Raw genomic sequence first — 25061 nt, forward strand, 5'->3', positions numbered from 1 at the left:
TATAAACTTTTGTCCTCAGTGCTACTTTCAATTTGACTTATTTTAGCTAAAAATCTCTTCTCTCCCCACCCTTGTCTCTAAATGCTTTAGTAGTGAAGTTCAATTGATGATTTACCGTTGCCATAGATATAAAAACATAACAGAAGCATAACTAACAATTTCATTTGGAATGAACTCAGTTTTTGTGTGTGCATGAAGTTAAGACATCTTACATTCATACTGTTAAAGTAGACTTGGGCTTCTTAGCATTTGATATATTTCAGCGTGGTTCACTGTAATTTATTTTTGTAAGGCAAATTTAGTGGGGGTGATTATTCCCTAAAATAATCGGTGTTTTACCCAATGCTTACATATTAACTGGTTTGATACCTCTCTGGCCAAATGAAACTGTAATTCTCTGCTGACTGATGCCCATTAAATTGCACTCATAGGCCAAGTTAGCAACCAACAATTGTAATTTTCATACAGATACTCTATAATTTTTTTATGATGCAAATAAGATAATTGTGCATAAGTAATAACTAAATTCAGTTGACATATGCTTGAGTGAATATTCCCATCAGTGTTTCCAGTGAGTGTCTAATTTATAATTTTTTTTTTTTTTTTTTTTTTTTCTTTCACTTCTCAAGTTACCTGGGATGCTTTAGACTTGTTTCAGCAAAGCACTTGAGGTTCCAAATAATTTCTCTCTGACCTGGATCACTGTATAAACTGAAAAGGGTTTTAAAGTTCTGTTTCTTTGATCATGCCAATAGTCTTTAGGGTATTAAAAAATGTTTCCTTCATTCAAAAGATAAAACACAGTTTGAAGATTCTAAGAGAAATGCAAGCAAGTATGTCTGACCCCTGAGAGCTGTTTCATTTTGTAAAAACACATATAAAATCACTCCATTGAAGTTAAGTTGTGCAGCATAGTGCAGAAGCTGTGAGTTAAGAGATCCTAATGTGTTTCTAAAATTCCAGTGATGTATTAAGCATGTGGGTTTGGTTTTTTGTCTGTTTGTTGTTTTTTTTTAATATCGTGTAATTAAGTTTTTCCACTTGTTTTTGATAACTGCATGTTTATTTGTATATTCCTATAGGGAAATATTAATGTATTCCTAGTCAGAAAATGCCCTCAATGGTGCTGAATAGTTAGTGATTTCTTGGATAGAGTTGAGATTGATATTATAAGAAGTCAACTGGGAGTCTGTTAATATTTGTGGAAGAGTTTTTCCTTGGGTGTTGAATTCCTGTTTCATGGTTCAGTAGGTCACAGCAATGATGTTTGTACACATGTACTTGAGAATGAAGAGGACCATCAAATGTTTGGGTTTTTTGGTTGTGGTGTGTTTTTTTGTTCTGTTTTTTCCCAACGAATTTTTTTTTTTTTTTTTTTTTTTTTTTTTTTTTTTTTTTTCCAGTTTGACAGCCTGTCAGCCTGACTTCTGCAGGTCAGGTCTTGATATATATATATATCATTTGAAATAAAGCAAATTACATGTTTAATTGAAGAAGTGATGTAACTGATAGTAGCACTCCGATATTTTGCATACTTTTGTAAGAGTACAAAAATGCTTTTGTGTTAATCCAAAATACTCTCTTCCCGAAGGAGGATACCTAGGGTATCTGAGAGAGCAATTTTACAAAAAATATTCAGAAGTCAAAAAAATTGGCTTAAAAAATAATTAAAAAATAAGAACAGACATTCCCCTATTCAATAAGATTATTTTTTTTTCATTTTAATTTCCAACTGAATTTCTTGATGGTGTAATTTCATATTGGGCAAAGGCAGGTATATCGTTTGGGTAAAGCTTTTGTAGATAATTCCAAGCAGTTGACTTCATAGGACTACAAGAACCCTTTCTGAATCCAGGCCAGCAAAAACAGGCATTGGAAATTGTTTTTATGAACGTGAGTGTTAGGTAGTTAAACAGAGTCAAAGCAGTGTGTTGCTACTTTTTCTTCAGAGCTTCTGTTATGAATGACTGCTGTACTGTGCCTTACTGGTGTACTTATTTGCAATTCTAGTTTCCTGCTTTTTTATTTCCTTAAAGAAAGTGTATTTGTCAACTCTGTTCATTGTAATGGCTTTCCTCAATATATATACTATAGAATAATAAGAATTAAAATTCTGTATTCTTTTTATTTAAGCGATCTTGTGATAACTTTAGAAAAGGCTGTGTTCTTTAAAGTTTGTAAAGCTGTACTTTTAATATTTCTTCCTCAAAAGTATTGAGAAGATTTTAATATGCACCTTATAAAGACCTTTGTTTTCTGTCAGGTCATTCTGCAGAATTAATGAGATTTTGAGTGCCTGCGACATTTCTTTTTGTAACTCATAAAGAATACATACTTCTATCTTGCTCATGTACCCTTCACACTTTCCAAGGTGAAACACATGGCTTACTAGAAGTTCTGGAAGTTATAACATGAAGGAGACTTGATTCTGACTTTTTTTGGACACAGGCTTGAGTTTCCCGTTGTACAGCTCAAATAAAAGCACTAATCTGAAAGCTTTTAAATGTAGATGAAGTCATGGCTCTTGGTCTGAGGCATTCTTCCCAGTTAGCAGTAAGCCATGGTCTGGCCTTCAAGAAGAGAAGAAACAAGGTTCATCATTTCTGGTAAATCTTACAAGTTGTTGTAATTTTTGACATCAGTGCAGTTAAATTTTCTTTTTTTGGAAGAAAATCAGCCTGTCTGTCCCTTTCACAGTTTATGGCAAAAAAAATTGGGTTTTCTGGTCCTGGAGTGACTATGGTGGTGGGGGGTTGTGTGTGTGTGTTGGTTTGGGTTTTTTGTTTGTTTTTTTTTTTTTTTCCCTTTGCCTACAGTTGTACTTACTGATGTGTAGCTTTTATGAATTTATATATTATAGCTACTTTTATGGATCTGCTTATTATCTTTATTGATGCTTCTTTTTTGCCCCTGTCATAAAGTCAAAACCTTTGAAATTACAGCAGCAGCAACATACCATAGCTGTTGTGTAATCTGTTGGCTTTATCTGAATCAGTCAGCACTTCCCAACGGAATGCAAACGCTTCTTTTAAAATTTATTTTCCAGTATATTATTTACATATGTATCTTATAAGTCATTACTTTATGCTGTGATACAAACTTCCACAAAGGGTGTCTCAAATGCATGAGACCATGTGTAAAGTAAATTTGCCGATAGGAAAATATATTTTCTAAAATGAGGACTTTCCATAAGGGGGTGGAGGATGTGAGTTTTGCTTATTACTCCACAAACTACGACAGAGTAATTGTTGTTTTATCTGATGCATAAAATGCTGACTTGCTTTGCAAGTCTTAATAAAAGTCATGTATGATGAATGGTGATGCCAGTTCTGGGTTAACTTGGGCAAAATTTCAAATGGATAAACAAATGCGTAAAGCTGTGGTGCTGAGTAATCATATGCAGATAATATATTCTTTTAAAAATTAATCTGGAACAGTAACATTGTTTGTGATCATGATTTCACAACAACTAAGCTGCTGAAAATTCTTCCTGGTGATATAGGGTCATAAATGTTATGAAATCCTGTGTACATTTGGTGACGGTAATGGCATGAGAAATTTTTAACAAATGTATATTGGTTAATTTAAGATAGAAGACTTGATTGATGTTCACTTTTAGTTGGAGTACTTTGACACTAAAACTCAATTAGATTTTAAAATGTAACCCCAGTTACCTTGAGTGTATATCCTGAGAAACAGATGCAAATGAGTGCTGACCTTACAAGAACACAATATTAATGATCTTGACTTGAAGTTAGGCTTAAAAACTCTGGATCCCTGAGTTCAGCTACTAGAAAAAAATGGCACAATGAATTGTGAGGTAGACTCTGATGTGTCACTTTTTTGGAGATGCACTCCTCATTTTTCTTCCCTCTTTCTAGATTTAACAGCAATTTCAGTCGTTCTTTGTAATCAGTATCTATTACTGTTGGCTTTACATTGGTGTCTAATTGTGCACCTGCGTGACTGCTAATCCTCTTCTGAATCTAAATGCATCAATAACCAACTCACAGCAGTAGGACTTGGATTTTGTTGGTTTGTAGTTTTGAATTTTTTTCTTATTACTGTAGTCAGTGTTCATTCCCCCACTCTGTCTCTCACCCTCTCTCCCCACTGCCTGTGAAGTTGGAAATAAAGCAAGTAATTTCAGATGCAACGCCAGAATTTGGAACTCTTCAAATTTACGTCAGCCAGGAAATTATAGTTTTGCAGATGGAAAGCTTTCAGAAGGAAATGGAAAGATGAACCACAAGAGATGTGGTATAGGGGTCAAAGCAACAAGACTGAGGCAAAACTTCTCTGTTGCTAATCCAGGTCATGCTTTTGTCTTTGCTTCATCATTTAACAAGTAAAAATTTGTGCTTCAGCTTCAGATTTATTTAAAATGGAAAAGCAGTGTTAGTGCTTTCGATAATTTGTGATTTTTAAGTGTTAGTGTGTCAGTGAAATTATTTGATATTTGATATTGCATGATAACAACCCAATTTGGTGGGAGGGATCCTCTGTCTCTATGAACCTGAGTTGTGTTTTAAAGCATTTGTTTTAAACATTAAATTTTTAAAGCATTACTGCTAGAACATTATTACTTGACCACAGCTGTAGAGCTTTTAATATCAACAGAGTTATAAAATGCTTAGTACTACAGAGATAAACAGGGCAGGGTTTTCCCATTATTTTTTTTTTTTACCCTCCATGGGCAGGTGAATGTGTTTGCATTGCCTGTTCGTAGCATTGGTTACCACTGCAGATTACTGTTAGGATTTGCAAGTGAAAAACTGCAGCAGCAGTTATCTGAGCTCCTGAAAACTGTGTTTTTGCATGCTGCCTGCATTCCCTCCTTCACTGTGTGAAAATCTGGCACAAAAAAAAAGCTTGCTCAAGTTCTGGAAATTTCTGAGCAGGCTACGAGTAGCATTGATTACCCCAGCCATGTGTGTCTGGTTTTCTGAGGCAAATACTACCTGGTTATCACTGTTGTGCTTACTGCTGATGGAAGTGTTGGAGGACTGAGTTTTTGTCTTGGCTATTTGATCTCAATCCTTCAAGTGACTGCAGAGTTTGCAGAAGTTCAGGTTCCCTGAACGAGTTACTTGCTTTAGCTCTGTAAAAGTCTGTAAACCTTAAGTCATCTTTCTATGCTTTTTGGTTTAATGGTAATATTTGTTTTAGATTAAGAGAACAATCAGTGTCTTCTTGCTTTTTAATAATTTTGATAGATAAATCCAGTCTATGTTTTGTGGATTTTTATTTATTTATTTTTTTATTCTGTATGTAACATCATAGTGTGTAGGTTCAAGGTGGACTTCTGTTTTATGGATGCTTTTTCTAGGGAGCAGCTGGGAAAATAGCTGCTTATCCAGTGTCTGGTTCACCTGGGGCAGGGCTAGTGCTGCTATCTCAACCAGAACTAGGCATAATTGTGCAAGGATCCAAATCACAAACTTTTTTAAACTTCAATTAGTTAATATTTTTGGTATGACAGAAGATGGCTCTCAGCCAACAATAATACATCAGATTACTCAGAGGAGGCTGGTTAGTCCTAAATGTCATTTTCCCATAACATTTACAGGAACTGGATGTTCTCTAAAACAATCTTAATACACATTTTATATAGAAATAAATATTTGGGGCCCCATGCATGGGCAGAATAGGCACTGTGCCTATCTCCTATGTTAACCATGGCCTTATTTGTATATTATCAGTCATCAGCAGTGGTAAAATTTAGAACTTTCCATGCTGCCACACGCACTTCCTCTGTTGAACTGAAGGCATCATCCTTGTTGCTGTCAGTCCCGGATAAGCTGTTTAGTCATACACTGACCACTTGCTTTTAGACAGGTGGAAGAAGTTGGCTGCAGGCTTTAGCATGTTTGCCCACGTGCTTAATGCAAATGACAAGAATTTATGTGCTGAATTTATGACTAGAACCACATAGACATTTTAAGTTAAAGGTAATTCAGAACTGGATGGGACTGTCTGGGAAGACTGAGTTTGCCATCATTTGGACAGAAGAGGCTAGTTAAAAATAACTGGACAAACACTCCTCAAGATGTAGGTGGTGTTGCTCCTGTGCAGGAGGATGAAATTCCATGACTTCTTGAGGGTCCTGTTGTACCTATAAAATCTTTATTATATACATATACCCTAAGACAAAAGTAAGCTCTCTTTCTGGTGTGCTTACTTCCTGAAGTAGCTCTGTGTATGTGTAAAATAAACTCTGATTGTTTGAAGACGGGGCTAGGGTGACACCCCATTCCTTTTATTGTTAGAAAACATGAATCTGAATTGTTACTGCAAATTTAGCTTGATTTTTATGTTTTCCTTGATGCAAGACTGCATGAAGCAGTGTAGTTGAGGATTTTCAAATAGGCGAAAAACAGCTGGAACTTGAAGTAGCCAAGACTTGAATGAACAGGAGCAGTAGTAACACTTGCGAAAAGAGCAGTAGTAACAGTGTCAAAAAGAGATTTCACTTTATAGCTAAATAAGCATCTTTTTCTCATAGTCCTAATATGTGAGGGTATCCATGTTTCTAAGACTGACTTTGCCAGCACTTCATCTTGAAGGACATAGATGAAAGACAGGCTGTAGCTATGCATTGCAGCATGATTAATTAACTTTGAAAATACAAATCATGATGAATGCTGTTAGTTTTCTGTTTTGCTGCATGTGACCTCCAGAAATTGCATTCAGACTATTTCCAATGGGTTACAAATTGCTTTTGGGTGCAGTTCCAAGTATTGAAGCTCTGCATTTCTGTGCAATTTTCTACCTGGGAGATAATTCATTTTCTTGCTAGCTGTCCTAATCCTGCTGAATGTCTTGCTAGATCTGAATGTATTGGGACTTTTAAGTGTGGGAATTTAAGTTTGCAAGTTGCATTTTCTCTCTGGTCGATCATCTAAAGGTGCAAGGTCAATGCATGTTATTTAAAGTGTGTTCTTAGCATTGGTGCTAAGGTTCAGGATTGGTTCAGTATTTGAGTTTACATAGTTCCTCTAAACTGACCCTCTTCAAAGAGGATGAACACACTTTTTTACACCATGATAAGAAGCTGTGGTGGAGAGCTGAAGATGATAGTCTGAGGATTTTTTTAATGGTTGACTTCATAGATATAATACACATATTTAAATAATACCAAATAATTTAAGTAACCTTGAATTTTTACCTAATGAATTGTTTAACTAAAGAACAACGTATTTTACTCTCAAATTTGTTGATTATGATATGTTGAAGCAGGATTTTACATTCTTCTGCAGCCACAGTAGCTTGCTATGTTGAAGGTAAAATACCCTGATTAAGCATAAAAACAAGTTGTGTCCTTTAGTCATAAATCTTTCTCTGTTTCTTAGGGAAAAAACCCTAAATTGTTAGGATGAAAAAGTGGATGTAACTAGTTCTAGCTAATCTGTGACCAGTGATATCTTAAACTCTTAAAATTGGCCTGAACAGTCTGCTTAAAGCCAAGATAGATACTTACTTTTTCTGTCTTTAGTTATTTTTAAATTTTTTTCTTTGCCTTTCAAAAACTGCCATAAAGAAGAGGCTTTTTTTTTTTTTTTTTTTTTTTTTTTAGGAAAGAAGAGGGTCATGTATGTATGCTTCTCTCTTCCCTTCATGTGAAGACTTTTAGACTCAAAAATGTTCCCTGTTAAAAAACTGTTAATCCAGTTGAAATTTCTCTTATTATTGTACCCCAAATTGATTAGTAACTCAGGATCATTATGACTGAAGGATATTTGGCTACATGCCCTATTTGATCTCTTTTCTTGCCTGCTGGCTGATAGTTTGTGATATTTGCTATATTTTCCTGGTTTTTTCAGATGTCACCCTGAAAATGAAGGAGCTGCAGCATGCTTTCATGTACAGTAAATGTTTCTGATGTAATACATTTTAGCTTTTATCATTATTTTATAAGGTGGCCTCAAATACTGGAAATAAAGACAATTTTCTCTAGACAGAACTTGCTGGTTGGTTGGTTGTCTGCATAGCAGATAAAGGAGAGGGTTGTTTACAGGTTATAAAATGCTGCCTTCTCAAATTCTGATTTCCCCCACTTAGTTAATCCTGATTGAAATAGAAGAGTTTTACTGTTTACAAAGTTGTCAGTAATCATCTAGAGCTCTAAGCAGAGGATGGGAGCAAAGCAAGGCTACGCAGCCACTTTTCGGCTGCTCCTTCATTGTTCCATGTTACATTTTCTTTCCTTCTCCTTTATAGGTGTTAGCAAAATACGTAAGCTTGGAGAATCTTGGCAGCTCTTGTCTGCTGGTCTCCTGAAAGGGGATCAACGTGTGTACTTTCTAGCAAGACAAGAGGGCACGGTCTCAAGTTGTGCCGGGGGAGGTTTAGGTTGGACATTAGAAAGAATTTCTTTACTGAGAGGGTGATCAAGCATTGGAATGGGCTGCCCCAGGAAGTGGTGGATTCTCCATCCCTGGAGATATTTAAAAAGAGACTGGATGTGGCACTCAGTGCCATGGTCTGGGAACTGCAGCGGTAGTGGATCAAGGGTTGGACTTGATGATCTCTGAGGTCCCTTCCAACCCAGCCAATTCTATGATTCTATGAAGAGCCTAAACATTCTCCACTGACTGGCGTTATCCCTCCACCACCCTCGTGGGCTGTCTCTCTTGTCTGGCTTCCATTGACTTGTGTTGAATCTGTATTTGCTGACTTTGCTCAGAGGCCTCTTATCCCCCTGCTCTGCTTACACATACGCAAGCACGTGCACATACCCACTCATACATTAGATATGTTTTTTGAAGCACGTATTTTAGGAGAAGTTTTAAGCCTGCCAAGGTTCATGGTGGCCTTTTCCTTGGAGCCAATTCACTACTTAATTTGGGCATTCCATGGGCTGCTAGTGAAAAGACTTTTCTCTTTACACGAAAGAGTATATGATACTATTTTGCAAATTAATAAAATGTTTCAGCTTTGAGCATTAGCAAATTGGCTTTTTTTATTTTTTCTTTCACCTTCCTTCATTCCAGTTGGTATGTTCAGCACTGGGATGCAGATATTTAGGTCAGAGGTTGGCTTGCTTAAATGTAGAGCTCGGGTTAAGAGACTAAAATTAAAATAATACATTAGGCTTGTATAATTCATTTTCCTTTTTTCAAGGTAGGGATCTGAAACGGAATGTCTCTACTGAGGTTGAGAACATGCTTGACTGGGGGGGAGAGGAGTATTTTGAAATGAAAATCTTTTAGATGGCTCATGAGAAAAGCTGTATTTACTAAGTAGAACAGAATCACATTTGGGAATGTGGGGAGTGGCAGTAGTTTCAGGTAAGCTAAGCTTAATGGTGATAAAATTTCCTAATTTTCTTTGTAATTTAACTTAATGACAAAGCTAAACAAATTTCACCAGAATATTGATGAAATCCATCAATGCTGACGAATTCAGGTAGCTTATACTTTCTCCAAGATGGTTGTGACTACGTGCTGAAATCCAAGATGTGATTAAAATGTGAGGTTTATGACTACGTTACTTCCCCTTTCCAAGTAGACAATCTTTTTTTTTCCTCACAGTAGTAGCAACAGGCTGCTTTGTTTTCCTCTTTCTATTTTGCTCTCATCACAGTAGTTGCTGTAATCTTTGTGTCTCAGAAAAGAAAAAGGTCTTAAATCCATGTTCTGCAGTGAACTGGGAAGTAGTTGCTTTGCATGTTAGGTTTAAGGCAGAATCTTTAAGAACTCTAACCTATTGTTTTGTTCAAGTGCAATTGAAGCTTACAAAAGACAATGAAATCTGGTTGATGCTGGTTTTGCATCCTGGAAATGTATGCAAGATTTTTTTTCTCAGAAGTATTTAGTTTTTTCTATCTACATTTTCAGTCATAGTCCCTGGAGCTTTGTGTACCCTACCTGAATAATGTCTGTAAAGATTCATTAAAGCTTGAGCACCAGCAGTTGTGGGCTCTGGTTGCTCAGCTTCTATGAGCATGCAGTGGGAAGCAAAATAGGTCATATTCTGCTTATTTACCTCAGCAGCCACCGTCTGGTGGTTGCCTAGGTGGTTGAGGCTGAAGCCAAGCAGTTGTGTTACATCATCATGATATAGATCATGAGCTGTAGCAGATTATTCTTGGCTTGTATGACCAAGATTATAGGACTTGGAGTTGAAGTGTTGAAGTGTTGTCAAGCAAGGTTGGCTTGATCTTTCACCCCCAAGCTTTCAATTTTTTTATTAGAGGAGGGTTACAAAATGATCTTCCAGGGTGTTCACTCATCTCATTTATTGCATGAACATTCACCTCTTTACTGTCACCTTAATTCTGTTGTTCTGGTGAGGAGGTGGTGCTTTGGGAGGTGTTGCTTTTGTACTGCTTTAATGTGGAGGCTACAGATTGTCACAAAAAAAAATCTTCAAATACAATTTCCTTGAATTTGTGAGCGCTTGAGGCAAGCGAGCTGTGAGTGCCTGAGTGTGCTCTGTTGGTCCATCAGCACTGAATGCTGTTACTGACCTTCCAGAAACAATGTGGTGACCTGGATATGCAATCAAAGTGATTCTTGTCTTGCTGACAGAAAATGCAGCAAACCTCAAAATCAGTATAACATACTGAGAGGTGTTAAGACTCAAAATGTCCATTACTTCACTTAAATCATAAGACTGAGCACTATATTTAGAATTTGTCAGCAATGCCTTTTACCCTCTTGGAGCTGAATAAAACAGTTTAGTGAATGGTTGAACTCTTAACCAAGTGTAACCAATATAAATGTTAAGGTTAGCCTAGCAGAATCAGTTTGCTATGAAGAAAGCAAACCTAAGCAATTAGAATTTGTATTTATTGGTAAGATATGGGTTCTAAACTCAAATCAACTCAGTGACAGGCTAAAGTATTAGAACAAGCGGGGTCAGAACTAGAATTTTATAGGATACTTTTTAAAGAGAAGTCTTTGTACATTGTAGGCTCCATAGGATTCTCATTAAATCTCAGGATTTAATGTTTTAATTGCTTCTGTGACTTAGGTATTTTAATTGCATTTTAAAGGAACAGTATTCAAGTGATACCACACCCAGCATTTGAGAGAAGCTGTTTGCTGGAGAGGTCCAGACGAGCAGTGGCTGCTCACTTGGCCATGCCAAATTATACCTGTTAAAGGATTCTTGCTGAAGTGAAGTTTTAACCTATTAAGAACTGCCACAGAAGGGAAGCTCTCGGAGAGTAAAACCAGCATGGGTTTTTTATCCCATAACAATGAATTCATCACAGTATTAGGCAAATAATACGAAAGTGCTGTTACTTAGCAAAAGTCAAGCAAAACCTTGGGTTTACTACTGCTGATGAGGAAAATAAAAGAAGTGTCAGCTATATCCCTCGGTCTTCTGAGTCAAATCTCTGAAAATTCTGCTGTCAGCAGCTACACAGTGTTTGTCAGTGGAGGGAGAGGAAATGACGGTAAAGGAACAAAGGGTCAACGCAGCTTGTTAGGAAGCTGACTTTCATTTCTGGAGGATATACTTGTTCTTAAAATACTTTCTCTTTGTACTGGATATTATAAAACCTTACTATAAAAAGAAATTTAAGTGAAGACTGAATTATGAGGTATTTCTTCTACTGTCTCCCTTTATTGTTAAATGATGCAAGCTAACATTTTAATTGCTTAAAAATATATAGTCTCAGTAGATACTAAGAAAACTGATAAAACACAGGAGTGTAATGCTAGGGAGGGGAGAGGAAACAACTGTGAGATATTTTAATCATTATACCTTGATCTAATTATTTTGTACTTTCACCAGTATAAATGAGAGTGAAATTGCTTCTGTGAGTATTAAATGAAGCATGTTTTCACTTTGGATCTAAAGAAGACTAGGAAATAGTTCTGGCTTTTGATAGATGTGAGGCTAGCAGCGTTCACAGTACATATGGTACTTTGGATATTGCTAAAGCAATAATTAATGATAAATGTTACCGTCCTCTGGATTTGGAGGAGCCAAAATAGTCTCTTACCTATGAGTAGGCTTTTTTCTTTTCCTAGTTACTGCCTTTATCAAATATCTGTTTATTCTGTGGGCAGCATTTCTATGAATATTTTTTCTTCTTCATACTGTAGTTCTTTAACTTCAGCTTACCCTTTCTACTTGGGCGCATATTTTGAGGTCTGTTACTTAGGTTCATAACATGAATTTTTGTAATGTAGCTAACTTTTCTAAGTTATAACTTGACAATAATATTAAACCCACTGGCTACAGGGTTAGGTAGAAAACCAAGTAATCATCATCAGGAAAGAGATCTAAAAGTGCTAGGATGTAGGCTGCAAGTCTGCAGATATGACAGAACAGTGAACAGAAGACTCTAAGTGGCTTAGGATACTGATCCTGGCTATTGGTTTTCTACTCTAAATTTACATTTGTTCTGGTTGCCCTTTTCCCTGATTCTACAGCCAGGCAGACTCAAGGCATGAACAGAGGTGGAAGCTTTTCTCATTGCAAGAAAGATTATCTTGAAAACATGGATGAGACATTTCTCTAGATGCCAAGGTTAAAAATACACAAATACATTAATTATCTTTGAAATTAAACATCTCTTTATACGTTTTTAGAAGCACGTGGAAAATAGCAACTTAATATTTCCTTGATGTTTAAAACAACAAAAAAAAAAAGTTGTGAAAATGTTCACACATATTTTGACTGTGTCAAAATCCATGTATACTTGATAATACAGCAATGTATATGACTGTATCACCTTGGTTTTTCTCACATAGGTATTTTAACGAGGATTTTGAAGGATTTATAATATCAAATGAAGGGAAAAAAGCCTTCCTTTCTGCTGTCCTTGACAGTTAATGTTGATTTAATTTCATATTAGGGAAAATGAAAACATACAAGAAAAACATGTTTTAAGGAAGAGATTGAGTTTAAAGGTCTTAAGGAGTCTGACTTTTCTAACGTTTTGAGTTAGACAGAAGACGCTGGAGAGCAATGCTTAGCCTGAATTTGTAAGTAGGACAGTACAATTTACTTAATTGCAGTTGTTCCTATAATCAAGGATTTGTCAGGGTTTGGTCCTTAGTCAAGGGAGAGGCACAATGTAGTTTTTTTGTTGGTTTTTTTGTTTGTTTTTTGTTTTTTTTATATACTTTGCAGATGTGAAACGCTAAGCTAGCTCTAATCTAATTTAAAGGTGCTTAGTGCCTCATTCATGCTTTCCATTCTCTGGGGTTTTTTTTTGTTAATAGCTGAGATGCTGTTCAACAACTTGCAGAATAAGCCTCAAAGAGACCAGTGAGTTTCCTGATTTTGAAAGCCTTGTAATTTGTTTGATAACGAGGATTTGAATTTTTTCATTATAATCTGGCAGGTCTGTCCTCTTGTGATTTGACACTTGCAGGCAAGACACAGAAGAGGGAAGCAGTGTGTAGTAGTTGAAAAGTTTGTTAGTAATTAAACTAGTTACAATTGTTTCTTTCAGAGGCAGCATAATCTGATTGCAAAGTAATGTTTGTGGCAATTTACACATCCCCCCGTAAACTACAGAAGTTGTTCAAAAGTATAGTAAATGCTTAGGACATATGTGCGTACATGCCTCCTAATATATAGCATATGCATATAAATGCAGCATAAATAGAGGCAGTAGCCCTACCTAATACATTACAATATGCAGTTGGACTGTTTCCACAGTTTCAAATGCAGTCGTGATTTTATCCGACCATTTGGAAAGTGTGTGTAATTCATAACTGCCTCCTTCTTTAGCATTAAATTAGTTCCTCATCTGTTTGCTCTGGAGGAATTGTTTAAAATACAGCTTTTAATGCTTGAAATAGCCATCCTAATTCAGAGTAAGCAGACGTCTTCTAGAGTTCCCAGTCCTTGTTTTGGGGGATTTCTTTGTTTCTCAAGCCCTCACCCCTCTTTTTGGAAGCGACTCTTAAGAAAAAAAAAAAAAAGTATAGGAGCATCTCAATAGGAAAAAAAGCAAGAAGCCTCAGCTGCTTGCCAGCAGCAAGAAGCTTGCTTCCCACCCTCTCCCTTACCTTGCTCTCCTGGACTACAGAAATCCCGGGTCAGGAGGTAGCGCTGGGTGGTGCGAGGCGTTCAAGCTGGAGCATCCGAGCTGCGAGCATTCCGGCAGCCCCGCTCAACAATGCGCGATGGGCTCTTTGCATGCCCCAAGCCTATGGAGCATTACGTCACTGCCTTCCCATATATGGCGCTCGTGCGGGGTTGTGCAGACTCGTCCCGTCTGCCTGGTGTGTGCTTTAGTGATAGCCAGGACTTAGAAAGCTTATTAATGGGTTCTGGCTCCGGCTGACGCTCGGGACTGTGTGAAATATTCCGTTTGTCTACCAGTTCATGGCCAAGAAGAATGCGCGGAAGGTTTGGGTTAGGGCAGTTCCTTTCTGTTATTGATAATAAAAGTCGTGAGAAATTGTTAGCTGGTTAGTAATAATGTGCTCTGCTTAGGCTCGCAAGGGGAAAAAATTCAGTTCAGGGAGAACTTTTTAAATTGGGAGTTCTAAGGGATTTTTGGGTTTTTTTTTTTCCCGTAGTTTTTGGTTTGGTTTTTCTTTAATGACAACAAATGTGAATTTAGCTGAACTCTTCTGAGGGTGATATGAACTTCGAGCTTTCCTTTTTTTTTCCCCTCTTCTGTAAAGAGTCGGGGTCCTCAGAGGATAGTATTTTATTTCCTGATGATGTAACTACAAAACAATTCTCTAAGTGATGATGGGAAGGCCAGATGAAATCAGATTTTTTTTTTCTCTCTCTTCAATGTTTTTCCTACAAAACCCTTTCCTTTTCGTATGTTTGTGTTTCAGCTAGCACAATTAAGCAGTCCAACCAACTATTTCTGGTAAGAAGGTCTTAAAGAAATGAGTCGATTAATTTAGGGAAGAGGCAGGAAGCCAAAAAGCAAGGTCTAGATTGAAGAGTTTAAAATGTATCTATTCCCTGTCCTTCATCCTGAATAAATATTAAGAACAGAAGAAAAAGGTACTTGAAATAGGAACAAAACTCATAATTGAAATTCCTCTAAGGGTTAATAGGAATTAATGAAATAAACTCCTTTTGTGTTGATGGATGTATACCATTGAAAAATGCTCTACACTATTTTGTGCAGCTCCCATAATTAATTTATTTGCAGTATTTGAGTTTTAGCCTTCAAATAAATTTTAGTTTACCTTACGCTGTCCTACTGCCTGTTTTTTGTGTGTTTTATAATGCTTGAACATAATGCTAACACAAAGCAATTTGCTTATTTGGGAGTGTTGCCTGTAGATATGAAGACAAGTGGTGATTAAAATGTTTGCATTTCAGTAAAAAGACAGGCATCTCTTAGCTACCTTGCACATATTTATCCTGACTTTCCAGCCTGAAAAAGTGACTGGAAAATTTCAGCCAGCCCTTTGTGCTGGCTAAAGAGGGTACTCAGGTACTTTGTGGGTAAAGAGGTACTCAGAACCATTTTGTTTGTGGTACTGATGATCCTGCTATGTCCTCCTTGTACATTTCTGAGGAAGTTCAGATTTGGGTGCTTGATCAGAAAGTACAATACCTGTATGCCAGTCCTCCCAAAATAGCTTCAGAGATAATTCAATGTCTTACTTTAATGTATGAATGGGCAGAGCAGGATAATAGTTTGTTTCCTGTTCTAAGGAGATTTAATAACCAAATCCGGTAAGTAAATAATAAATTTTAAAAAAACCAACCCCCAACCACAAAGAACAACCCCTGTCCTTTAGCTAAAATCAGGCTGTTCAGTTGCTTGGCTGATGTTTTTTTTTGGAACTAACATTTTGTGTAGTTTCTCTTAAAAATATTATGCCAATGTGGCTCATTTGAACTATATGAAAGCTCATCCAGGTGACCTTGATATGGTGATTAAGTTAACTTCAGCTTCAGACGCACCCTTTCTGCTTGGACTCTGTTTCAAAAGACAGGACAACTGCAGGTGCAAGGTACTCAGAGCAGGCTATGGAGGATGCTGTATCCAGTCAAGATTTGCAGCAGGAGTCAGGTAAATAGATTGGTGAAAGGTAGCTAGGAGTTAAATATGCATGCATTCTTTTTTGCATATGTGTGTGTGTGCCAGCATACAAATGCTTAGAGTGAAAACTACTGTTTTTGTCGTTTGTTGCTTTTCTTTCATTCCCTTTGCAAATTTTACTTTCTTCTATCTTTTCTTTGCACCTGCACACCCTCTGTCTCTCTAGTCTATTTGAAAATTGCCTGCATTTATTTTTGTCCTACCACATGAAACAGTTGTTGTAGAACATACACAGCTTTGAAGAAGAGGACTTTACAAAAGCCAGTAATCAAAACCCCATCCATATAGTCATGATCTGTTCTGGAGCTGCTGGGAGTACAGCTGAGATTGTGCTGGTTGTAAGATTATTGGCAGTCGGGGGGCAGGCTAGAGCAGGGAATAGAGAATACAGATTCTCCTCTTTTAGGTCTGTGCTTAAGTCTGGACATCACCAAAGAATGAACTTTTATTTTCTTAATTAATTCTCCTCTGCAATTTAAAAGTGCATATCTGTGACCCTTTTGCAAAACAGCTTTATCAAAGAGCATCAGCTGAGTATGTAATGACCTGACTTCCTTCTCTTGTATTGTTACAACATAATGAAGGATCTAGTACAAGTACTATTCTGAGTTAAGGAACTGTATCATTAAAAATTCCAAGTTTAGGATTAATATAACACGGAAAGCTTATTATATATCTGAGGCAACAAATAGAGTTGCTCAGAAGCCTTTATTACTTTTTCACAGTGTCCTCCAGTATCTGTAGGTGGGATCCTGGTACCACTGAACTTTGCTGAAGGGAAAAAAAGCCTTTGGACAGGCAGATATTCCTGTCCCATTCTCTGCTGTTCCCTGAAAATTAATTTGGTTTCTTTAGTTAATAGATATATATGTGCATAAAGAATTGGTGCAATTGTAAGTATTGTGACAACAAAAGAAGCAGTGGATTTGTAGAAATTGAAGATCAACTGAGAACCTTATTTGATCATTTGGTGCATCCCCTGACAATGTGGGGCTGCTCCCTCTCTGCCTAATGCTCTATATCATTATTTGTGCCCTCACTCTCTGGGGATTTTACTGGGAAAAAAAAAAAAAAAAAAAAGCTGGAAAGCTGGAAGATTGTGGCAGGCAGGGAACAGATAGGACTAATACACTGGAAGACTTTGAGGCTGTTGTTTAGACTTGATCTTAAACTATCTGAATTCCTCCCTTTGCTGCCCTCCTCGAACAACTTCTCTTTCCTTTTTCTTCCCATGGCAATTCATAGAAGCAGTTCCAGAGTCCTTTAAACCCATAACCTATCTGTTGCAGCATTTGACCCCTTCCTTTAGCCATTTTGTATCTAGGATAAATAAAGGAAATTAGAACTTGGGCCTCGGTTCAACAAAGCACTTAAAACATAGTCCTGTGTATTTTTGTTGAAAAAGGAAAGGACTTCAACATGGGCCTGATTTTAATGATATATTGAAATGCTTGGCTGAATTAGGCTCTCAGTCATATTTACTTCATGTAGATAGTGTTGAAGTTTGGGCTTTTGAAACTCTCCATGGGGTCTAAATCTAAAGATTTACTTTCATATTCCAAAAGTAGACATCTGGAGAAGTAGAAATGCTGTCAAAGCTGCTACGAATATTTTACATTATTTAAAATCATTTGCTTTTTTGGAGGTGGTCTACTTATGCTTTGCAACTGATACTGGAGAACTGAAATACATGCAAGATCAAAAAGTTGAATTTTAGTGACTTGTGTAAGTGGATCTGATGTTTTATGTTTTAATAACTCATGTGACTTCAAGGATTTTTCTCCAATGTATGCTCAGCCTTGTCTCTGGAGTCTGTGAGAGTTTTGCCATTTAGGTCAGTGGAAGGATACTCGATCTTTAATTATTTCTTGGATAGAGAGTATCTTTCAAAAGTTTGCTATCCAATTTGTCTTTATTACTTCTCCTGGCACTGTGATTGACATTAGATTTCATCAGTAAAGTGTTTTACTGTTTTAATGCATATAGTAATTTCCTAATATTACAGAGAAACACAGAGGCTATCATGGCTAAGTGACAGTCTCAAATGCACTGACAACTGATAAATTACATGTTGAAGGCAATGAGGAGAAGCAGGGCAAAGTTCTAAAGATAACATTCTTTAGACTAATGTCTTTTACTAGGGACCATGGACGGAAAGAGATTCATATCTTCATTACTGTGTGTTTTTAATTTTTTTGGCAGCGGTAAGAAATATTTTCACAAACTCTCCTATTGTTTGCAGATTCCATTATTCTCCCATTTTTGGCAAATACAAATAAAAGCCCTAGCCAAATACTAGGGATAATTAGATGTCTTTTTGTTGAGCACTGCCTTGAGAAGCTGATGACTGCATTTCTTAAGTACTAATGAATTCTAAGGAGAACTGGCTAGTGCTTCATATCTGATTGTGAGATGGTTTCCTCTTGTATATTGGACCAAGATAATGTTCTAAGAAACTGATATTTTTTTTGCATCACAGAGCTTACCATGAAAAAGGATTAAAAGAATTTAGTCTTTATGCCTTCCCTTAGGCTGTATAAACCATATGTAGCCAAGTTATCTTTTCTCCATAATGAAATAACGTTCTTCAGCCTATGAAAATTCTACACCATAGTATATTTGAAGAAGCTGTTTGGGCTTGGATGTTTGTTTTTTTTGTGGTGTTCTGCACTGAGATGTTTGGGGCTTTTTCCCTTCTCCTGCAAATACTCCTGTCTTTTTGAGCTATTGCTGAAAGCATGACAGCCATTTCAGAATTAATGCAGTAGCACAAGTGAGTTGTAATCATGTAAAGACTGTTGCCTTGAGGTACCTTGGGAAGTACTGAGTTCCATGTCTGTTTAACATTCTTGGGGATAGAACAGATTTTAAAATGTCTGCATTTAGTCATTAGACCTCAGAAAAAAAAAGGAATTAGTTTCCTACTTTTCTTCATCCATCTCCTTTGAAATTCAGACTAAGCCAGGCTAAGACTAAGCAAGATTCTTCTTGTAGAAGTTCAGAGAAATAATGTGACTGAAATGTTTTGAGCTTCAAGTCTGACTCCACATGAATCCCTGTCTCAGATCTTTCGTACATGTTAACCAAAGCTGTGGATTGAGTCATTTTGTTCAAAGTAATCAGACCTCTTTCTGAGCAGCTTACTTCTTCCTTGAATAAAAACCACACAGGTTTAAGTGAAGTTGATTAAATTTTTTGCATAGAGATGAATTGAACACAGGAAGGAAGAGAGGAAGCCTCTCAAAAAATCTTTGGTACAAATAAGGTGAAAAAAAAAATAAAATGAAGTTGTCGAAGTTCCTTCAGTTCCTCCCTATCACTGATCATCTCTTCGCTTCTGCTTTTTCTTTCCTGCCTACTGTTTTTTCACTTATTGCTGGGTGATGCTGTTCCACCAGCACCTTGGAGCACAAAGCCCAGCACAATGGCTGAAGGAATTTGGCATTCAGTGCACTTCTTACAGGTTGCAAGTTTTATAGGAGTCAGTTGAGGCTATGGTCTACTTTGAGAGCACAAGCACATGAAACACACAGTTAGGTGAATTTGGACTTGAATGTAGCTTAGGAACTGTAAGAACATTTGTTGGAAATTTTGGTATTATAAATATAGGAATACAAAGTCGTCATACTTTGTTCTTTTTTAGTAGTTAAGTAGAGAGGCTCTAGGATCAAAATATATCATGAGTCTTCAATTGAATTCTTCAATTGAATTGTTATAATTCTCTTGAGTGGGCTTCTCTTGCCTTCTACACATCAAAACACAAACGTGCTCTTGGGATCACATCAAAACACAAACGTGCTCTTGGGATCACAGGCCTTTTTTGGGGTCTGTAGATGCTGGCATTTATGTAATGAAGCCTCCATAAAAAAAGACATTTTTTTTTCTGCCTTTAAGTTCCCCCCATTTGGATTCCTGCTAAAAATACATCCTAAAAGGCTCTGCTTGCTCTCTATGATTTCAGTAGCCATACGCTGGTTCCTGCTCAAAGCACAGTACTTTCAGTTATTGGTGATTTCAAATTTCAGGGTTGAGAGATTTGCAGGAAATAATGCAGAGGCAAGTGTATCCTATACAGGCCATTTTAGATTGTGGATTCCTAGGGATGTAATGTAACTTGTAAAACTTTCATCCCATTGGGATTCTGAATTGTGGAAGTATCTGATAAATTCATAGTTCAGAAATGTGCCTTAGTTGTGTGGTTCGATTCTCTAGTCTGGAAAAGTATTTACAGAATTTCTTGATCTCCTAGTGTGTAGTTTCATGTAGTTCTTTGGGTTAGTATTGCCCACAGCAGGTACTGTTCAAGGAGTCTCTTGGGCTTGGGGAAATGTATTTAGCAGACTCACACGCTCTGTAGCTGCAGAGTCTGAAGCAAAAGTTTCACAAAACCCTTGAGTGAGGAAGGGGAATAAATAAAAAAGGGTATTAATTTGGCTTTTTATAGCAGCCTGCATGAGACATGTCAGCATTAAGAACTATTTCCTTAAATTCAGCAATAGTAAAGTTGTGTCGTTATCTGGGAACACTTGATCTCATGTCTCTGGATGGTGTGTCAACAGGATAGACTAAGGAAGTATTTCAGGAGATGAACTAAATGCTTGAGTAGACAACAGATTGCTTCATGCTTGAAAGTTGTACTCAAGCTTGAAGTAATGATTTAAAGAAATTCTCTTCCAGCATTTACAAAAAGACATATTTCCTTTTTAGTCCCTAAAATCTTATGCTCTTTGAACAGTCTTCCCTGCAACCTTCCCCAGTGCTCTATGGTCTGCTTTGTTATGTAGAGTTTTTTTTCAGCTGCTGAGTACTTTGTTTTTAATCTGTTTTGTTCAGTTACCTATTTTTAGTAGTAAGAATGGAAGTTTCTGTTCCTTAAAATGTTGTTTCCCTCTTGGTAACTTAGTTGAAAGCATTCTGACAGCATTATTTCTAGCTTCTATTTGCTCTGGATGGTGAACTCAGAAGCTCATAATGCAAAGATGAATATTAATTAGATGAAAGATAGTTACAGTCCATAAAAAGTTGTGTTTACATAGATCCCAATGAACTGTATAGAACTGATTAAATGTAGATGTGTTGGATGATTTCTTGTAATGATACAATTTTGGCTTCTTTTGCTACGAAGTTTCATGGTGCATTTGATAATTAATTTATCTTGTAAACTGACTGTGTTACTTCACAAGAAAAAATGTAAGGTGATTTCTTATAAAGCTATATAATTTTGAGTTCTTCTCTTGTGTATCTTTTTAACATATCTGTGTCTTCCTAGCAGGGTACAGCAAAGTACCATAGACCTTACTATTCTTAGGATACTCCAAAGAGCAAAGATTCAAGCATGGTAGAATTACTAATATCTTGTTTGTTCCTCATAGGTGTTCTGTCCCTTTCCACCTCTGACAAATGCATACATGTATCTCTAAGTAAATATTTGTGTAAAACTTCAGCCAGTAGCAAGGGCAGAGGAAGAAAAGCAGTTCTAGATATTGTAATATATACATGCTACTTAGGATACTGTTACATATTTTTTGTTGGGAAATGACAACCCTTATTTGCTTTAACTTTTAAAGTTAAGGAACACAAAGAAGAACAGAGGCCTAGAACTAGAAGTTGTGAAAGAATAAGTCTTTTCTGAATTCCTAAGTTTTTTTGTGTTGGTTAAATGTGACCCAGTTGTGCATGACCTCTTAGAATTTGATTGAAGTTGATGCTTCCTACTCTAAGATATCTGTATTTTTGAACATGTGAAATTTATCTGTTCTTCGTCACATTTTTGGTTTACCCTGTTCTTCTGGGTTTCTTTGTGTTTGTGTTTGTCAGAATCCCCATGAGCAAAGGCTATTCTCACAACAAACAAATCAGTCTTTCTTCATAGTGCTCCTGAGTAAAGGGGAGCATACATGGATCCAACTCTACCAAAATAGGAGCAGTTATTTTGCTAGAAGCCCAAGGTGTGTCCAGAGTGACATTAGGTTATACAGAGCTTGACAAGAATAAACACTTTATTTGAGAGTTATAAAATGCCTTTGACCTTGGGGCTTGGGAATGTAAGTGGAGCCTTAACTTGTAGCTGTGTGAATCTAAATCACTGCAAGTCATGCCTGAAAGATGTTGCTATGTATAGTTTGCTCAGTGGTAAGTGTGGTGAGTGCTTAGAGTTCTTGGAGCAGTTCTGATGGGAATAGGTATCCCTGGTGCAGGAGCACTCATACTTCAGAGGCTTGTGGAAACCTTTATTGATGGTGTTGCTTGAGGAGAGCAGGATCTGGGCAGGAGTTCTGAAATGCCTCAAGACCTTTTTGGGATTTGCTCTGGAAAGTTTGCATATGCGAATGTTCACAGAGGAGTTGTGGATACTTCTGAGCTTTTATGGATGATGGTTCCAAAGGATGTTGATTTCTTCCTCTAGTTACTCTTTAGAAGAAATGTCTGGAGGCTGTTTGATACCTTTACTTTAAAAGCTGTACCAATCTATGTTCCACATGTCACAGAATTTGGGTTGTTTAAGCAAACCTGGACTCATTCCTTCTGCTCCAGTATTGTGGAAAATGCTTTCTTGGAACCATCTTTTCTATTTTAGGTGTCTCTCAAAAGCAGGAAAGCTGCCTATTTTTGGTAGTGAATTCCTACAGACTCCAGGGAATAGCATTAGTATCTAAACTAATACAAATGGAAGATGAAAATCAAGTTTGTTGATCCTTTCACAAGTATAACTATTTCTTTTCAGAACTGGAGAGGAACAGGTAGACCAAATCCGACTGTGAAGTTTTGTGGATGTTTTTTTGTTTGTTTGTTTTGGGTTTTTTGTTTGCTAGTTTTTGTTTTGTTTTGACTTTTTTTTTTTTTTTTTTTTCCTATGTGCTTCTCCAGATTTGTTATGTCTCTTCTCCTCCTATTCTGTGTTCATTTCTGATTATTTAAGTCCATCCAGGAGCCAAAACCAATAAAAGGCTAGCTTTTTTTAGGTGAAAGAAGAAAATCCACAAGTGGAATATGGGAAAGCGGAGGGAGGGCCATGTAAGGATGCCAATGTTCAATGGAATGACTGGGAAGTAATGATTATGAGGCATTTTTAACATTTATATGGGAATGCAAGGAGGCTTATGATTGCACTTTTGTTCCCTAAGAGAGGTCATCAGGAAAGGGAAGAGCTCGAGAATCAGGACGTAGTCCACACAGAGTCCCAGGTGCATAATTTTCACTTTGGCATTAATCTGAGGTTAGAAAGAAGAATGGTTGTATCTTGCATTTCTGTGTGGAATTGTCTGAAGGATCTTTTTATTTCGAATAGGGCTGATTTCTTGCCATCTGTAACACAGCATTGAGGATAGTGAAGATGGTCACCTCTTTTGCAATGAAGAAAAGTGTTCACTTTGTTTTCCAGTAGAGCTTTGGGCTTGATTTGTTTGTCTGTCTTCATTCTGACCCTGATGTTCTCATGATTCACAGTCACCTCTTCGGTCAGACTGAGTTTACTGAGCTGGTCACAGAATTCTGTTGTTTTATGTGATTCTTCTGGTGAATACTTGAATGTTTTAAGCTTTAAGCTTTCTTTCCCTCTTTAAAAAAACCAATTCACTGACCTGAAATAAGAAAGCTGCTATATATAAAGCCCTCTGAGGTGACAGTCCTTTTAAAACTATGTGTGTGTGTTTGTGCGTGTATGCACGGTCTTATGACTTTCAGAGGGTTATTATTGATTCTACTTGGAACAAAGAATGTACTGAGTATGTGTTTAGTTGCAACATTTTAATGTAAATCCCAAGTTAGATGCCTTCATAACTGTGTGCTGATACGAGTTGGATTTCACATATAACTTCTTTTTTTAAGAACTGCTCAAAATCTGTGTGTGTTCTTTTGACTCCTGCCTTTTGGGCATATGCATTGCTTAAAGTTATCTGGAAAATATTTTTCATGTTCTTACTCATAAATAACAAGTTGGGAAAGGGGTTTTATTTTTTTGAGAACTTGTTAGCTTCAAAAAAGGTGGGTTGTTCTTGGTGGCTTTTTGTGTGAGTAATTTTGGAGAAAATTAAGATTGTCTTTTTGATATCAGAAAGCTTGTAAAAGGTACAGAGCAAATAAACCAGAAAGGGAGATCCAGCTCTCTAGCACCTGAATAGTTCACACAGAAAAGTGCTTGGATTTTTCAATTTTGTGGCTCACAGTGGGCATGCTCAGATATTTTGTTACTTCCAAAGTAACATTACATCATCTTATTTGTAATGTCACTATGTTAGAGTTGTTCTTACATCCAAAAGATCTCTCAAGTGGGATATCAAATGTAAGCATTACATAATCAGAACAAAGTCTTTATTGGCTGATTGTACCCTGAGGGTGGGATGTTTAATGGTGCTTGCATATGGAAGACATAATCTTGCAGCATTAACCATTTCCTAGCCATCCTATCAACAACTATGAGCTGACATAATAGATTGGGGGTAACTTAGGAAGGGTGTAGCTGAAGAAAAATAGATTTTAAAGTGGTTGAGTCCACCTCCTTTCTGTAAATGTACTTAAATGTACTGAAACAAACAAAAAGAACCAGATATTTTACAGATATGTTTATAGACTGATATGCCACATATTTCATGTGGTGTAATTCCTGTTGTTGATGAATTTGGAGGAGGCACTCCAGTTTCCACTCTGTGGTTTAACTTATTGGAATAATTGGAATATGATCTCCTTAAAAATATTAGAAAGTAACTTTTTTTTAATGGAATATTAAATTTGGTCTTTCTAAGCTAATTTAACCACTTTTTAGAGTTATTTTTTTAAGAACCTTATGTGCAAAATTATTGTAAAGTGCATGGCAACTTTAATTGGCCCAGATAAGAACTACTCTGTTTTTTAGTAAGACCTTTCATTTGTGAAAGGCATGATATGGAGTTTATAATTCTCAAGCTATACGAGAGTTTGAAAGTTTGGTCTTTCACTGATTGTCATGATCATTTGTGTGATCTCAGTCTAGTTTTTTTTTAATGAACTTGGACTTCATAAGCCTCATCTTAAATAAAATAAATGGGTAAGTCTGGCAAATGAGACTGTGTTAAAAAACAAAACAAAC

General features: G+C 36.7%; 2 protein-coding genes across 5 annotated transcripts in view; one reads left to right on the top strand and one right to left on the bottom strand.

The window, feature by feature from the left end:
- The window catches only part of CMSS1 (cms1 ribosomal small subunit homolog), a 226931-nt gene that overhangs the window by 24038 nt on the left and 177832 nt on the right, over positions 1–25061 (top strand). The window contains exon 1 of one of the 2 annotated variants that reach the window (XM_071758661.1): positions 15910–15967. The exons of the other annotated variant lie outside the window; for it this stretch is intronic. Coding sequence (XP_071614762.1) covers positions 15925–15967 — 43 coding nt within the window. The 5' untranslated portion in view covers positions 15910–15924. Of the gene's footprint in view, positions 1–15909; positions 15968–25061 lie in introns of those variants that run through there. 2 annotated transcript variants of the gene reach the window in all.
- FILIP1L (filamin A interacting protein 1 like) overlaps positions 1–25061 on the bottom strand; it is a 147995-nt gene that overhangs the window by 20482 nt on the left and 102452 nt on the right. The window contains exon 1 of one of the 3 annotated variants that reach the window (XM_071758595.1): positions 13983–14235. The exons of the other annotated variants lie outside the window; for them this stretch is intronic. The gene's annotated coding sequence lies outside the window, so the exon portion shown is untranslated. Of the gene's footprint in view, positions 1–13982; positions 14236–25061 lie in introns of those variants that run through there. 3 annotated transcript variants of the gene reach the window in all.

Source organism: Heliangelus exortis, chromosome 1, assembly GCF_036169615.1.
Source record: "Heliangelus exortis chromosome 1, bHelExo1.hap1, whole genome shotgun sequence".
NCBI lineage: Eukaryota > Metazoa > Chordata > Aves > Apodiformes > Trochilidae > Heliangelus > Heliangelus exortis.